The sequence below is a fragment of the Calonectris borealis genome, chromosome 7 (assembly GCF_964195595.1).
Source record: "Calonectris borealis chromosome 7, bCalBor7.hap1.2, whole genome shotgun sequence".
Lineage (NCBI taxonomy): Eukaryota > Metazoa > Chordata > Aves > Procellariiformes > Procellariidae > Calonectris > Calonectris borealis.
The window spans coordinates 21,553,282-21,570,180 of record NC_134318.1 but is presented as its reverse complement, the minus strand read 5'-3'; the positions used below and the strand labels follow the sequence as shown (position 1 = coordinate 21,570,180).

At 46.4% G+C, this 16,899-nt stretch overlaps 1 protein-coding gene across 1 annotated transcript in view; it reads right to left on the bottom strand.

The window, feature by feature from the left end:
- Positions 1–2,477: 2,477 nt before the first annotated feature.
- The window catches only part of LOC142084203 (uncharacterized), a 32,969-nt gene continuing 18,547 nt past the window's right edge, over positions 2,478–16,899 (bottom strand). The window contains exons 3-9 of the mRNA XM_075154492.1: positions 16,523–16,684; positions 13,785–13,971; positions 12,614–12,768; positions 11,340–11,366; positions 9,726–9,844; positions 5,108–5,227; positions 2,478–4,611 (exon numbers count right to left, since the gene is read on the bottom strand). Of these exons, the coding sequence (XP_075010593.1) occupies positions 5,131–5,227; positions 9,726–9,844; positions 11,340–11,366; positions 12,614–12,768; positions 13,785–13,971; positions 16,523–16,684 (747 nt within the window). The 3' untranslated portion in view covers positions 2,478–4,611; positions 5,108–5,130. The remainder of the gene's footprint in view (positions 4,612–5,107; positions 5,228–9,725; positions 9,845–11,339; positions 11,367–12,613; positions 12,769–13,784; positions 13,972–16,522; positions 16,685–16,899) is intronic.

Sequence of the window (16,899 nt, the reverse complement as noted above, 5' to 3'; positions counted from 1 at the left end):
CAAAGAGCCTACGCGGTTTGAACTTAAGGAAAAAAAAATCAAACTTGTTTTAAAGATTAATCTTAAACCTTCATGTGAGAGCAGACAGTTAGGAGTCTTCAAAGTCGTCTTCTCAGATTAAAGCTAATTTGACACCACTGTTGGCATAACAGTGCCATGGATGTACTTTTTTGACATGAGAAATACAACTTGCTGTTCCTGAGCATCGGGAACAGTTCAGTGTGGTGTGGTCAATCACAGCAGCTGAGCAGGATCATTCTTGGCTTCCTGAGGTCCTGGGCAAAAACAGTGCAGCAAACCTCTTCTTATGGTGGAGGGGGAAAGGGGCTCCACCACCCCCCTTCCTACCCAGGCTGGGGGAGCTCTGGTGGTTGCACTCACACTTATAGCTGATGGCGTAGTCCTTGAGCAAGTACACTTGAGGGGAAGGAAAAATATTTTTTTTCTCCCCCCCTCCCCCGGCTTGATTAGAAATTCCCCCTGTTAAGACAGGGGAGTAGTCTTAATCATACTGCTTAGGGGCCTTTAAAGGGGAAGAGCAGCTCTTACATACATGGAAGCAAAGAACTGAACAGTATCTTGCTTGAGGTAGCAGATATTGTTCTATTTAATTGGCTTCTGCCAATACTGTGTGATTGGAAGGTGTTAACAGGTGGTGGGAACTGCTTTTTAATTCCTTTCTTACTCCAACAAAAAATTTCAGGAATCATCTTACAGTGTTTTTATTTTTCTAGCAGAACTGCTCTTCCCTACTACTTCCAGGATAACCAGTGCTCTTAGTCTTGCTTGCTTTTAAAATCTAATCAGGAGAAGATAAGACTCCTCCAAGTCGTATGGTGGGGGGGTGAGAAAGGCTGGAGAAATCATCAGCTTGGAGATAGGTCAAAGAGCCTCCTCCTTTAGGGAGTGCCTCTGGCAACTAAATGGCCTTGGTACAGGTGGAGCTCTGTCTGGGAAAGCATGATGTGCCTTATGCTCATAATGTGCCTTATGACAAGTCTTTAGCGGCTGTCTGTAATGTTAATTAACTGGGCAATTAAAGGAGTAATATAGACCACACCTCTTCAATACACCAGGCAGGGTGCTCTGGCACTGCCCCTAACTGTGTGTGCTAGCCAAGATCTAAACACCTCCCTGGCTGCTGCCGGAGTCTTCCCAAGCCTCAGTAAGGCAGTCAAAAATACTTGCTTAGAGAGTTGATGCCTGTGTGGAGGCTGAAGGGGTAGCAGAGGAGAGTCCCTGCCCTGCTGCTCCCTGCTGCCCTCCGTGGGGTGCTGAACTGCCCCGAAGTGGCAGAGAGCTCTGGGCGTGTGGTCTCTGGGATCAGGTAGATTCCCCTGCAGGGACCGTCCCCTCTGGTGCAGAGCTGGATCTTGCTGTGATGGACCTGCTGCTTAGCGTAGGGCACATGTAGTGATAAGCGGAGGTGGGTGAGCAGAGAAGTGAACTTAATTCCCTTATCCACTCTGGGGGAAGTCTTCTGTGCTTAAGGCTTGCTATTTGGTCCCTAGCAGGAGGAGGGGAAGGGCACGAGCAGCAGTGGGATGCGAGTTGTCCGTGTGAAGCACTGGCACAGGGTGGAAGCTAGGCAATGTGGAGGCTGCGTCCTCTGGTGCATTGTCCCCCTCTTCCTAGCGTGTTCTTCTCCACGGGGGTGTTAGTGGTGTTCATTGCTGCTTTGTTCTGCAATTTTCCCTCCTGCAAAAGTGTATTCTTTTCCTTCTACCTTCACAGGTGGATTTCTGGCTTTTTTTTTTTCTTTCTAGGCCTCTACTTTCTTTAGTTGGGTCTCACTGACTTTTCTCCTTTCTTTTGAGTAACTGCATGTGACTTCTTTTGTCAGCACCCTCTTTAGTTTCACTGTGTACTGCCTGGTTATGCAGCTGAACTAAGGGTGCTGTGGGTTGCTGTAGACATTGGCTTAGACTCCTGCAGGTGAAGGAAAGCTGCTCTGTCCAGGACGATGCCACAGAGTGGGCTGTGAATGAAGGAGAAGCTGAGGAAAAGCAGCCCTGAGGCCAGCCAGCACCTGTCAGTTGAGGCTGTTGTGCGGTGCTGCTAATGAACCCAGATTTTCAGAAAGAAACCCCGATGCTGAGCATCAGCACACTTTGTCCCCAGTGCCCTCACCCTTTCCTCTGGAACTGGTGTGTGCTGCCTGCCCCGTCTGCCCACTCTGCAGCTTTGGAAGCAGAGCCCTGCCACAGCCCCTAATACAGGGCTGCTCAAAATGAACATCCACACTCGGCCGTATCTGAACTTTCCAAAGGCTCTCCTCGCTCTCTGGATCTTCGAGAACAGCACAAGCCTCAAAAGAACAAACTAACTTCTTTGCCAGAGCTAAAGAAGTTCTTTAAAAGGTTGGCGGTAACAATTCCTTTCTTGACCAGCTATGCTCACCTTAAACCTTAAAGGTGTGTAAGTTGCTATACTACAACCCAGGTGTTCATTAATAAAATATCTGAAAACCATTATCATAATAGTGATGCCTTTATTAAATTTCTTATGCTTGTATTACAATGCATCCCCGAGTGGAGAACTATACAGTATGTTACATGTTATAAATATATTTTACTTCTGAAAATACATGAATATATTTCATATAATGCTGTAATAAAAAAGAGTGCTAGTTCATTTTAGTTTAAAAACAAAAAAAAACAAACAAAAAAACAAACCTACAATGTGAATGGAGGTGGTGATGGTGGGGAATACCAGTTCATAATGCTACGTCTTAAAACACTTTAAATTCAGTTGCACTGATTCACATTCCTTACAGTCTCTGTAAAGCTGGAGGGATAATGGAGGGTGTAAGTTAATGCAGGATTTTAGTCCCCTGTATTTATGGAGAGATACAGACTATTCACAGAATAATCAAGTTATAAGTCTTTCTAGCTTTGGATGAAGCTAGCAAGATACACAGTAAATAACCAACTCCTGCAGCAGCAGCTACAACTGAAACATTAAACACAGCACCTACTTTGGGGTGCTAACTTTGAGTCAGCACGGACTTTTTTTTTTTTGATTGGGTTTGGGTTTTTTTTTTCAGGTGCTAAGTAACAACAGTAACAACCCTTCTGAGTACTTGGAGAACCAGGCCTGGGCTCCTGCAAACTACAGCTGCCCTGGGAGAGTGTGGCTGGGGTGCTCTGAATCTCAGAAAGGCTCCTGCTCTGGTTTTGAGGACTCCGAGGACTCCAAGGGCTCCAGCTGATCTGGCTGAGCAAGGGGGAAGCATCTGTTACTGAAAGGCTAAACCTGCTGAAGTTGATCCATTCCTGCCAGCTTCTCAAATCTTGGTTCCCAGGCAAGTTTGGGTTGGGGAGGGTTTTTTAAACAGCAATTGTTTGACTTGCAATTATATTGTAATTTAGGGGGTAGAATAATCTTTTAACAAGAGGCAAAGTTGGTTTATTTGAATCTTTGCTCCATGTGCATTAATTACTGTGCTAGTACCAATAAGAGCTGGTGTGCAGAGACCATTGCAACCGTGAGACCTTCAGAAGCATGTGCTGCCTGTCCCTTGAGTCTGGAATCAGTGGACATGTGGCAATAAGCCAGCCACCAAACATGGCCATAGTGTTACACAGTTGTTAACGTGGCCCAAAAGAGCAGCAGCTTATAAGGGATGTATGTATTTGAATAACTCTTCCTTGCAGCTCTGCTCTCCCTCTTGCTTCTTCCCAGCAGAGAGGGCACAGGCTGAGCCATACAGCAGCATGACCACCCACCTGCACAGCCAGAGGACTTAACTTGTAACTTAAAAGTAGGAATTCAAGCCTGGTTCCCCCCCAAAAGATTGATAGCACAAAAGCTGGGCTGCCTGGTGAAGCTGAGGTGTTGCCTTGGGTGCACCCTCCAGTCTCTCGAAAGGCTGATTCCCGCAGTGCCCCTCGCTCTGGTCTCTGCAGTGAGCTTGCACGACGCCAACTTCTGCGTAGGGTAGCACTGGAGTTGAGGGGCCTCTGCAGAAGGAGCAGGCCCACAAGATTAGAAGCTAGTGGTGGATTCAGGAATGGCCTTGTAGGAAGGCTTGGCTTTACTGACTTGGTTTTCCTGTTGGGTTCCAGTAAAATGGCACAGCTGGCCAGATGCTGCTCTGAAAGGAGGAGCTGTGTTGGGGACAAGCAGAGACTGCAACTCAGCCCCCGCAGAGGGAGGAGGCTGTCCTTCCAACAGCCACTTCTGCGCCAGGCAAGGAGTCCCTGGCACTCTTCTAGATGCTGCTGCGTCCCATAAACCTTAAGTTCATTTCAGCTGGAGAAGGTCCCCAGAAAGCAATGATAATTTAAAAGCCTCAATGTTTCAGGTAATTCTGTTCCTAAGCCAGAGAGGAGGAAGAATTTCCAAATCTTACTTAAAAGTTTCTGTTGATTATGTTGCCAAGATGCTAACAGCAATTTTCATCTGTGGCTTGACTTTTGTAATTCAGGAGCGAAGCCGTACGTAGCTGAGCACGCATCTGTCCACAGACCCTTCTCAACCTCCCCCGTCCCTCTTTCCCTTCCAACGCTCGTGTCGGAGTTGCTCTGTTGACAACTGTAGGATGCAGGTTGCACCAAGTAACCCCGGGGTTCTTGGTTTTGTGTCCATTGGTGTTCCCACTTTGCCCTTCTGAAACAGAAACATGCAGTGAATGTGAGAGATTAGAAAGGGTTTCTCTGCGTTTAACCCGTGCGCTGAGTTGGGAAGGTGGAAAATGAGGCTGAGCCTGGTTCTCTTTTAGTCTTGATTATGGGCAGATTGTCTCCTTCCCAAGACATCTGGTTGGCCTATTATTTGGGAGTCTTTTGACTGACTGCAGATAAATGAATTTGCTGCTGTACTTTTTGTAAAAAGGCTGCATGATGTAGCCTATCTGACTACAGCTGCCTTTAAATTGTGGGGTTATAAAAAAAAAAGCGGGGGACTATTAAAATGAAGGTACATGGGCCAGTCCTCAGCTGGCATAAATCCATATAATTTGAACTTCAAAAATCAGACCTGGTCCTGGCTTTGCATGTTGGAGCGTGTCTGGATAAAGGAACAAGACTGTCTCATTTCTGTGCTGAGAAGAGGCAAAAAACCCCCCCAACCCACAAAGAAACACATGCTGCTTTACTTATTTTACCTTGTTCCATTTGACTTGGTTTATCAGAAAGGCCATATGTTTTCATTCTTTGTATTTTGCCCCAGAACGATCATGGAGTTCCTCTCAGTTTTCCTCAGCTCTGAAGACATAATATCTGGCCTTAACAAATGGAAAAATACAATTAAAGTTGACAGCAGTCAGAACGCATGGTTGTGTTTTTAGCATTAATACGCTGTGCATATGTACCCAACATCCAAGCTGCACCCAAAGCAGCTTCCCCCTCTCCAGTCTGAAATTTCAAAACAGATGCTGTCCAAATATTTGTGGCAGCATCCAAAAAAGAGAGCTACAAAATGCAGCACTTGGCATGGAGTCACAATATAATGGGTGGACACAAACATCATTCTGTTGAGAGCAACCAGTATTTTCTGCCTAGCTGGAAGCGAAGGGGAGAGACTGGTGGGTGAGTGTTAAGTTAAAAATTGGGAAGTTAAAAATTCTGGCCTGAAGGAGCAAGTAGGAAATTAGACCTTCTTCAAGAACAACACTAAGCTAGCTGCTGTGGACTGTCTCCAGCTTGATTTTTTGTTTGTTGTTTATTACATACGATTGAAATAAATGTAATGCATCCTGTTTGGTTGTAATGCCTTAGTTAGCTTAGGCCTCCAAGACTTACGAAGGACAAACCTTTTGGAACACTTTTTAAAAATAGCTGCTGGTTAAGAAAGAAAAGCTGTAGGGTTTTTTTAATGCACTATTTCAAAGCTATTTACAGCAAATAAATAGTTAATAGCTATTTATTTCAAATAATAATAATAGCTATTTACTTCAAATCTTTGATTTGAAAAATTTTTCAACTCAAAGTCCTGACTGATGTGATGCAGACTCTTTATTTTGCCAGCTACTAATTTGTTTTCTTTTTAATCTAAATGGTGTTCGATTTTTATTGTGTTCAGCTCTTAATTCTTTTACAATGGAATGGTCAAACTTCTGCCTTGATGTTATTTTTTAATTCTTTGGCTGCTTCTCAACCCTGAGCGCAGAGATCTCCCTTGGTAGTAATTTCCCATGTGAAGAGCAGCGTTCAGACCTGGGTCTGAGGCTCTAGGGCCCTTTTCAGCCTTTCCTATACAAAAATGAAGATGAGTTTTTGTAACGTTAGAACTGCACTGTCCTTCCTAACCTACCTCACTCTAACCACAAAGTAGTCAGCGTACAGCAGCAAGCTTTTGGTGGCTGTCAAACTGAAACTAGCATCCTTGCCATGAAAGGTATCGTAATTTGAGGTTAGCTCATTCCCACGCAGCTGCATTAAAGCTGCAGCTCCCATAGATACACAGGTGGATGTGTCTGCACAGGAATGCCAAGCTGGGATTGCCCAAAGCTTCCCAAATTAGACCCTGCCCTGGAAAGGGGTTGGGGATGCCATCAGAAAAGCTCCTGAGCACAACTGCTTTCACTGAGATGGCTGCCTCTGTATCTCTGCCAGGGCTGGAACAAGTGCTGGGCCAGCCTGCTTCCCAGCAGCAGTCATGGCAAGTAGCAGGAGACTGTACGTCTTGTCTCTTTGTCCTCAAGTAGGAAAAGTAAGGAAAAATGATAGAAGGTGCTAATGTGCTCCTCCTTGACCCTGGATTTTTGGGGATTGTTTGTAACACCATTCTAGCCAGACACAACTTCACACATTTTATAGTGTCGGATGGGGCGGGAACATACAGGCAATAAACTGATCAAGGTAGGCTCCTGCAGAATTTGCAGCCCAGCTTTCACAGGCCAGGCTGGATTCTCTCCTTACTGTAATTGTTTAACAAGGGCAAGTATTTAACCGTATGATGCTCCACTATCACTTGAGAACAGTTTTCTGTCACTAAAACTAGTCACAGTGGAAAAGCAAAAAGTTCTTGTCTTGGGGGTCATTTGAGCTGCAAGTAAGTTCCTTGCTCTTTGTGGAGGGATCATTTTGCAATGATTTGGGGAAGAAATCTGCTTTTCCTGCTGTGGGTCAGATCCAGGTCCATGTGCTACTTAAGTTCATAACACTGTGATCAAGTCATTCATCAGCCTGTTCTGGCCCTTTGCACAAAATAGATGTTGCTTTGCGGGGGTAAACGTACTAGCAGGAAAAAGAAAATGAAATGAAAACCTGAGCCTGTTTAGAACAATGTATGACAAACCACCGCGTCTTGTGCCAGTATGTTTACCTTGGCAGGCCCCCCTCTCTTCTGCTGGAAGAACCAAGTTCTCTCTCTACTATGAGAATTCTTTTGTGGATGTTAGGAAAAAAAAGACAGAAAAGAGAAACAAAACAACTGCCCTGGAGCAGATCATTCATCACACGCAGAGTGGGAGCATGAAAGGGGATTTGCTTTGACCCAGTTACAAAAACAAAAACAAAGAGACTTTCTCTAATTGCCCAAATGACTCGAGTGGGACTGGGTGTCAAAAGCAACAAATCTCTGCTTCCTTCAGAGCTGTATGTTAATACAGAGTACCAGGCTCCAACCTGTTCCAGTTCAAGACCTTGGGAGATGTCTGTGCCCAAGGAAGCCCGGGTAAGCAAAAGCCAGCCAATTCCACATGCTTGCATGTACAAACAGGACCAGGAGCCAGGACAAACATGTTTCATAAATTATAACAAAGACAGTGGCTTTAAATGCTGAGAGTATCAGGGCTTCGACATTTGCTTTGCCAAGAGCTGTAGACAAGCAAGACTTTTTTGCTTTACCGTTCTGGTACTGCTGTAGGAAGGGCCTGGCTTTCTGTCCAGCAGCATTTGCAGGGCTGTCATTGATCCGCTAAGCCTAACTCTTTATTTCCAAGGAGCCTGAGGGCAACTACGTATCCAAAATGCCATTGGAGCAAGGTGCCCAGCTTTTCCTGGCACCAGTGAAAAGCCCAGTGTCAGTGCATTGCTATTGCAGGGTGTGGGGTAAAAAGAGCAAGAGCAAATACAGATAGGGCTGGGGAATAAGTGCTAAGAAGCAGGAGAAGAAGAAATGGAGGGAGATAAGGGGCATGAATAGAGGCAAGGGTTTTATGTAGATATATGGGAGAAGAAAGTTAGTGAAAGAAAAGAGAAGGCCAGTCATGAGCTACAGAAAGCAGCCTGGAAAAATCAGCATACAAGATCTCTGGGGCTGCCCAGTTACAGACAGGTAAAAAAGTCGTCCATTTGGCATCTTGTTGCACAGCATTTCCATGACAGTAATAGTTGTCCAGTATACCTGTGAAAGTAGCAAAAGCTATTTCTATTAGGAGCTATTGGGCTGGCCCTTTGTTGGAAGCACATCCATTTAGCCAGCTGAGGACCTAGCCTGCAATTCTCACGCAGGGAGCACGGGCAGTGTCCTCAGTGCTGCAGAGAAAGGGCCATGAGGGAGGATACAGAGACAGGACTCCTCTGAAGCCTAAATAAAGTCCTGGTTCTACTCAGGTTTAAAGGGAAGGTTCACAAGAGTGTGTATTTTTTCCCCAGCTGGTTCACCATCTATTTTAGATGGAACTGTTTGATCTCTTTCTGCTTTGTGTTTCTTTCAGTTTCCCAAACAATAGGAGGAAGCTCGCCTGTTACGTGTGCTTGGGCCCCAACCAAGCTTTTCCCAGCTGGAAAAATCACTCCATGAACTACAGAGGGTTTTTTTTCCATCTGTAATTACAAGATTCCCAGTTCCCTTATGCGTTTTGTAAGGTAGGTACAGGCTGTCTAAGGGGAACAATGGGACATTCCTGAGTGCTTAAACAACCGCTGTTTCCCCACCATCACCCCCTCTAAAACCTGAGGAGGGCTTCAGCACATTTGAGCTGTTCCGCTCAAGGTTACTGAGACCTCAGCTGAAAAAACACAGGGAGGTGCACAGCTCCATGTAATGCTCCTGCTTTGGTGAGTAAGATACCCAGGCTCTTCCTGTTACCTGATTATATACACAAACACCCCAAATTCACCAGACCAGCTGGGAGGACTTGGCAAGCGCACAGGGAATATCTGTGCGAGGGGTAGCTGGCAGCACTGTCATCGCCTCAGATAGAGATGCACCACACCGCATAGCTCAGAGGCCAGGCTGTAACTAATCTGGTAGACAAACTTGCCCAAGGGACCAGCACGGAGCTCTTACTAGAAATGAGACCTCATGCTTGACCCAGATGTCCATCTACAGCAACAAGCAAGTCCCACCCATGAGCACATGCTCAGCAAACTTCATCTCCCCTTCCTCTGATGGGAAACCTTCCAGCTGATCCTGACTGTCCCATCCTATCATACATCAGATGCAATATGCGTTACTGTTCCACTGGATGAAAGGTGTGAAGGTGGATAGTGAGCATTAACCTCAACTGTAATGCTTAGGAGGGAGCAGAAAGACAAATAATTAGGCTACAGAATGTCTCTGGCTAATTGTCAACATCCCCTTGTCCTGTTGGGGGTCTAAGCACCTTCTTTTAGGGACCCTAATGTTTCCATTATTTTCATATAGGTAACATTATCCAGTTGGGATCTTAGAGCACTTGGACACTAAGGAAGTAAATGGCTGTGCTGGCCAGGACCACCATACGCAATGGAGAGAAGGTAAGGAGCGGTCTTCCCCGGCCAGCAACAACCAGAGGTAAATCTCTCACCACTCCTCCGAACACTGAGTGAAAATCTCCCACAGCTCTGCCTTACCTGTACAACTGTGGGCAGGACCTCTTCAGAGCAGCGGAGGACAGCCCCAGCTTGTTCTGGTTTCTCAGCCGTGTCTTCCTCATAAGATCTCTCATTCTCCCCCAAGCATGGCTCTCACCCTAGGGAGCAAAAAGAAGCCACAACTTGAAGGAGGCTAGTTGCTGGCAGAACCTCATCTGGCCAACAAATGATGCTTTGGGGTACTCCAGGGTGGTAGGAAGAGGGGAGCTTCTTTATTTTGGACAGATAAGAGTCAGGTCTCACAAAAGAATTTTTAACACCCTGCAATGATGCCCAGTGGCCAGCCTGTACCTGTATAGGACACAATGAGACAGCATGGATCAACTGTTAGTAATACCATGCTTTTTGTGTTTTGTTTGGTAACATTTCCGTGTCCAGGACCCTGCTGCTCTTTCTGACTTAAGGTTTCAGAGAGTGAGGGCACTTCACTGGTGAGTGCTGAGTAGGTGCCTACAGGCACGTTCTACCTTATTGTTATACTGTACTAAAGGAAAAGATCGGTTTGGTTTCCTACCTACTCACATGCACCCAGGGGGGCCTTTACAACAAAAACAACCCAAAAAAGCAGCTTGATTCCCTTCTCCTTTCTATTAGGCCAGGTGCATTGGTATCAGCCTTTTTCAAGTTGGTGACTTTAGTGGACCATGAATTAGAAGAGATCAAGCCTTTGTTTCCGTGTCACGTCTGCAAGCCACAGCTATTGGGCACTTACATTTGAAATGCTAATAGAGATTATCAGGAGGTCAGGGAGTCGCATGAGGCCCTTCCTAATATTTGTTCTCTCCGGGCTGAGCTCATCTGCACTCATGAACTGAAAAGGAGCCACCCATCAAAAAATTTCATGTTTTTTTCCTACATTGTTTTAAATTTCCTAAAGTAATGGCTGGAAAACCTTGGGAACAGAACAAAAAAAATCATGCCCCAGGACTAGCTTAATGGGGAAATAGTTCTCAAACCATTGTCACGTTCAGGGCATTGTTCTGCCCTGTCCCGAGGTGCCTTCCCACTGTGCCACCAGCAGAGCCATTACTCCATGAGTTGTGGCCACCTTGGGAGCACAACCTGGCGGCTGCCCAGCCGCACGCACCAGCCCGGGGAAGAGCCTATTGCAGTAATTCTTCTTGGGGCTCTGCTAAGTTTTCAGTTCAAAACTTCAGATGAGGTCATGGGCTCAGCTGAAAACTGCAACACTGGTTCCTGTGCTATTGAGTTAATTGCCCGTAAGTGAGACTGTTTACTCATGGAAATATCAGTAGTGTTTACTACTAGGATTAATGTATGCTGTGGAAGGGTTTTGGAGGCCTCAGCAGTTAGTCCCTCATTGTGCTGGTGTTGTCCCAGAAAAACAAGCACTGCTAATATCACAATAGCCTGAGCGGTTGCCTGCTCCTGAAGGCTAGCTAGCTGTTGTCTGCAGTGGGGGTGGGAGGACATCGGACCGCATGCAGTAAGTCACAACACATGTCTGTCTGTTACTTTGATAGTAAACTTTGGGGGTCAGTGAGCCTCTTTTGTTCATGTATAATGCTGTGCTTTACAGCATTGGTCCGTGATAATGCAGGTTAAAATACATTCTGCAAAGGCAGTACATACCGAGATGTTCTTGCTGACATCCAGACCCTATAAAAAAAGGCAAATACATTAATAAATAACAAGACAGCGAGACGATCTCACAGTGCTGGGAACAGACTGGGTTCTGTTCTCAGCTCTGCCCTGGAGTCCACCCATAGCCGCCGTCAAGTCCTTTATCTCTTTACGATTCAGTCCCTCACCTGTGTGATAATCCCTTCTTTCCTCCTCCACCTCTTGCCTCTCTTCTGTATTTAGACTGCCAGTTCACGTGTATAGCACCTAGTAGCCTGGGGACTAGTGTACCAGGATTCCCTTACAGTACCTGCATTGTAGAAGTAAATGGGGCATTTCATGCTCAGGGTACAAAATGCAATACTAAGTGACAATACTAAGGTGTGGTGTAACAAAAGAGCTCAAGAATTCAGTGTAAAGCGTGTGGATCTTGACTCTGCAGTCCTGTGAAGTCACCAGGGCTTCCATGTGCTTAAAATAATGCTCATACTCCAGAAGTTGGCTGGACACAAGCCAGAGCACAGAGCACCTTTCAGGATTCAGCCTTGACTTGGTTTCTGAAGTTCATTGAAGTGTTTGCAACCTATTTACAACTTTGGGGTGGAAATTTCATGAGAAGGTCTTTCCCGTGAGAGACCTACTCCTTCCTCTTTCCTGTCGGGCTGGGAATATTCTGATTAGAGCCTCTGCCCTGGCACTTCAGCACTTCTGATCCCCACCGGAACCTGAAAGTGCTGAGGCAGCCACAAATAGTGGGAAAGAAAGGGAGAGGAAAAGCATTCGTCCCGGCTCCCTTGGACTTCAGCAACACAGTTTCCCTGAAACACGCTTTGGGGACTGGAGCTAATTACACTGATACGCTGCCAGTCTGGTAATACGTGTTGCCAGCTAAGGGTTGGCCCACTAAAATTTTTGTATGTGGTAATGAATGTGTGCTTGGTTTAATCTCGCTAACAGCAGTAGTGAAGATACTTATGACAGAGTTCACACCTTGAGTTATCTGGAGTTAGTGAGGGCTAAAGCCTATGCTGCTGTCTGCAGTGCTCCTCTGCCCTGCACCAGTGCTCTGTTTGTGCCCTTCTTGGCATAAAGATGTAGCCATTGTCTTCATTTAAGGCTGGGAGCGGAGAGACAGAGCACCCTGGCCCTCACTGCCCCAGCCCCGTTCAGCAGCAGCCAGGGCGGGCTTGTTCCCCCGGCACCCCGCTCTGATCTGCCTGAGCAGAACTCCCTGCTTCTCCCACAGGTCCCACTTGGAGTCTGGCTCCAAGCTTGTCACTTACCTTTCTCACTGCAGGGTCCTTTGATGGAAAAGCCTGTCCCTCAGCCATACTACCCGCTTCTCTGAACTCATTCTCCTTGTTGTTCCTATTGTTTGACGACTTCCTGAGCCCCGCCATCGGCTGGCTGTTTCCTGATTCCGGGTATCTCTCACTTCCTGCAATGAAACGCAAGGACTTGCTCACATTTCTCAGCACTGTCCTGCCAGGGCGGCCTCCGGGCAGTGCTGCCAGCAAGCTGCGGCTCCAGATGGGATGAGATCCCTGAGGACTTAATGATAAGATAAGCCCCCATGTGTCTTCATGCCACACTGCAGTGGAAAGAAGGTAAATGCTCCAATGAAGTGTCTGACCACAGCAGGACTTTCTAATGGCTTCCTCATGGTCTTATTTTCCTTCCAGGCCTGCTCTGAAACTGCCAGGAAAGAGCATTTCTGAGCCTCAGCACTAGAGATCCCAAAGGCCACTTACACTCTGGCTGAATCCTGCGAGGAGGTGTGTTGATGTTCTGCGTTTCACCAGGTATTAGAGGCAGGCTGAAGTCCAAGGTTTGAAATGAACTAATGGGCCTCGCTCAGTGGGCTGGTTCACATCTAACATTGGATCCAGACTTTTCAGCTGGCTTTATCATCAGTAGGCTGAGCCCAGTCTTTCTCAGCCTTCTGGAAAAGTTGGTCTCTGGATCCAAGCTTTGCAGCTGGGGCTTATTTCCACTTAGTCTATAGAATAAGTCATCCTCCAGGAATGTGTTCTGTGCCTGCTTGAGAGGGTAGGAGACTAACAACAGGCATAAGGCTTTCCATCTTAGATCAAATCCTACCTTGGCTGGGGGGGATTTTAAAGCCACATGGAGGGGCTCCACTAATGGACCCATTCTGGCATGCTAAGTTTCCAAACGAGAGACCATTTTATAACGCATTTGTCCTAATCTTTGTAGCCAACAGCTGCAGAGCAAAAAGTCCTGCTTCACACACATGAAGCAGCAAGTGTTAAAATCCTAGATGTAGACAAAGCATTTTTAAAACGCATCCCTTAGCTTTCCAGCTAAGGTTTAGTTCCACTAACACCTTGCTCTGTTCCCATCTGTCTTTCCCAGGGAAAAGGAAGTTGCTGGTCAGCTTATTTCACCAGCTGGTGGCAAGCAAGAGGGCAGGTTAGAGGTATTTGAACTCACCATTGCAGCTGCTCAGCTTTTCAGTGTTCGCTCCTATTTCTGGGATGATGGAAAGATCAGAAGGGTTTCCAGTCTGAACCAAGAGGCTGTGAGGTCTGCTCCTCCCAGCAAAAAACGTCTTCACATCCTGGTACGAGTTGAGGAAGACGCTGGCAGCTCCACAGGAGCAATGCTGCAGAAGGTACTCCTACACCAGACAAAAAGAAAGTATGCAGACTCCAACGGCCCAAGGTAACCGGGCGGTGCGATGGTACAGACAAATTGCAATCATTCCAGCCCAGGGATGCCCAGCCTTGTCCTGACACCCATCAGAACCTAGACAAATTATTTAATTCTCTAAAAGCCTGAGTAGCCTGGAGTTGCTAATACAGATTTTCCATGGGTTCATTGGTGTTTAACTTAAATTGCCTGATACTCCACATCTTTTGGGTTTGTTTCCCAGAAGGAATTGAATACAAGCTTCTAAACACAGAGCTGCTCAGCTAAGGCATTTGTGTAAATAAACAGATCAGTTATAACAGTGACTTGCACTTTAAGATAACGTTACTTGTTTTGGAACATGCACAGACAACAGTATCTTGTATTTTTATTGATGGGATGCCATAGTTTGCTTGCATGTGACCAGTCAGATTCACTGTATATGGTACTTCAGCTGGTGTACTTCTGCTGTAGCTGGTGTGGTCGGAAGGGGAGATGTTCTACCTTGCACAACCATGTTACACGAGAGTTTAGTAGGGCAGGAAGCAAGGAGAGCTTTATCCAGCTGAAGTGGAAAGGGAACCAAACTGTTTATTGGTGTTGGAACCAGGACAGGCCAACACCAGCTTAGCACCTCTGGAGACCCCCAAGCGATTGACAGTTTTAATGTAACATCTCATCTGGATATGTTGCCACAGCAGCATGGCACTTTGCATTACCTTTGGGAGGTACTTTGAAAATCTGATGAAAGATGCTGCTTTTGGCCCACTGCATTAAAGATTTCCTTGTAAAGCAAAGGATGTGGAGTAACTGTGTTCCCTTTGTATCCCAGGATCGAAATGTCATCGGTCTCTGCGGTGATGTCTGTACAGCTCTCAAAAACAGCATTGGGAGCACTGGCTATCTGCAATCCTCACGACCAGCGCATAATACCACACTAACCCATCTCTGCTCTGGGGGTTGTGTCTTCCCTAGCCGTGTCTGGGGCATGAAAACCTTTCCATGCTCATAGTCTGCATGGAGAGTGAACATGGTTTGGAAAGTAGCCTTAGGACGCCCTCCAAAATGCGATGTTGACAGCAACCTCCAGGTCTCATGGCAAATGGGGGTAGTAGTGTTCCTCTTCTACACAGAGGGGCTATGACTCTGAAGAGGAAAAGGACGGAGAGCTGCTCAGATATAGGAGATGCAGGCACCACAGAGATACCCGAGAGAGAGCACCCAGTTTTGTAGAGCATATTGCAAGTCCTGAATATTACATCTGGGAGTCCAATTCCCCACTGAACGGTATGGGACAAATGTGACTGAGAAGGCACTGCTGAGAGATCTTGGAAAATACCAAAAAGATCAAAGTTGCAAATATTTAAATGAAAGCACGGTGCCTTTCATTTCAGTGGGAGCTGGGGAGGAGGGGGCACATACACCAGATGAGGATTTGACCCTGAATTTGCAGCTTGGAAGAGTTACTTTGAGCAATGACTCACAGTTGTAAAGCTTCAGGAAATGTGTTAACAATTCCCAGGCTCTATGTAGGAGGCTGCATTCCTCTGAGCGTGAGAGATGGGTACGTGGAAATGACGGGCTATTCTGCTCTGCAACCTGACTCACAACTTGGCTTTGGCTCTGACGAGGAGTCAGTCACCTACTGCAGATCCAGTCTCAGCAGGTGGGAAAGCAGCACCAGGGGAGGAATGATGCTGTCGGGAGAATAAAAGACTCGCCACAGCATGGCTGGGAAGAAATAGCTGAGTGTGACAAACCCCTTCTGTTCCTTTGGGGAGTGATAAAATAAATAGAAAGGGAGGGGAGGAAAAAAGCTGAAAACCTGGTGTGATGGCCAAAGAAAAAGAACTGAGAAGCAGAGGTGGGGTAGAGCTGAACAAAATATGCAGGGGCTAAAAAATGCTGTTTAGGAGGATGCTGAAATGATTTGCAAACTTCAGTCAAATTCCCCAGCTAGCTTTGGCTGATAAAAAAAAACCACTGAGATGCTTCATGTCAGAGATTCTTCATCTGGCAGCTCAGAAGCGCAGGAAGGGAAAGAGCATGGAGTTGGGTTAGCGGTACCACTGCTTCTCTTTCCCATTGTGTCTGTTTTGTGGGAAATTCTGGGATTTTGACAGTTTGAAACCAGAAGGAAAAGAACAAACTTTTAACTCAAAACACAATTGCTAAGGAGGTCCATGGAAATATTTTTTGATACCACTGACGGAGGAGATGTGTTCCTGGGAAGTTTTCAACCGTAGAGAAGTAAAAGCTACTGACTTCGAGCTGGCCGTCACATGAGGTGAGAGGGACGCTTTTTAACTCAACAGAAGCAAGTACATCTGGGAAACAAAATTCAACAAGAACAGAAACCCAAGCCCACTCTAAGGGAAGCTGAGCCCACTGTGGTGAGTGGGGCCTCCCTGAAGGCCAAAGCACCCAGCCCAGGTGGCTGTAGGTCAAGTGAATTAGCATCTTCCCTCACACAGACTTGGAACTTTCCACCTGGGCCTTGAGTATGTCACTTAATGGAAGATACGATAGTGTCTGCTTACCTCTCTTATCTGGCTCATTTTCTGCTCTTTCTGCAAGCTGCACACTTGCTTTTGGAGACGCAGGTTGTGCTCCTGCAGCTGCCCAATCTTCTCAATCAGTTGGCAAATGTGTTCCAGGTATCCCAGACCAGATCCCAGGGCTTTGCTGTTACCTTGGTTCACCTGCAATGACAATGCATCTTGGACCATGGAGTAACAGCAGAGCAATTCTTACTAGCAGTTGGGAACCCAGCACTCTCCTTACAGTCGTGTGGGCTGTGGTAAAGATACTCAGGCTTCCTCTCGCAAGGGGCTTTGGTTATAGCCAGATCCGGGCTACAGCATTGCTTGCTTACAGCTCTCTTCTGGATTACTCAGCAAGATGCTCCATCAGAGGG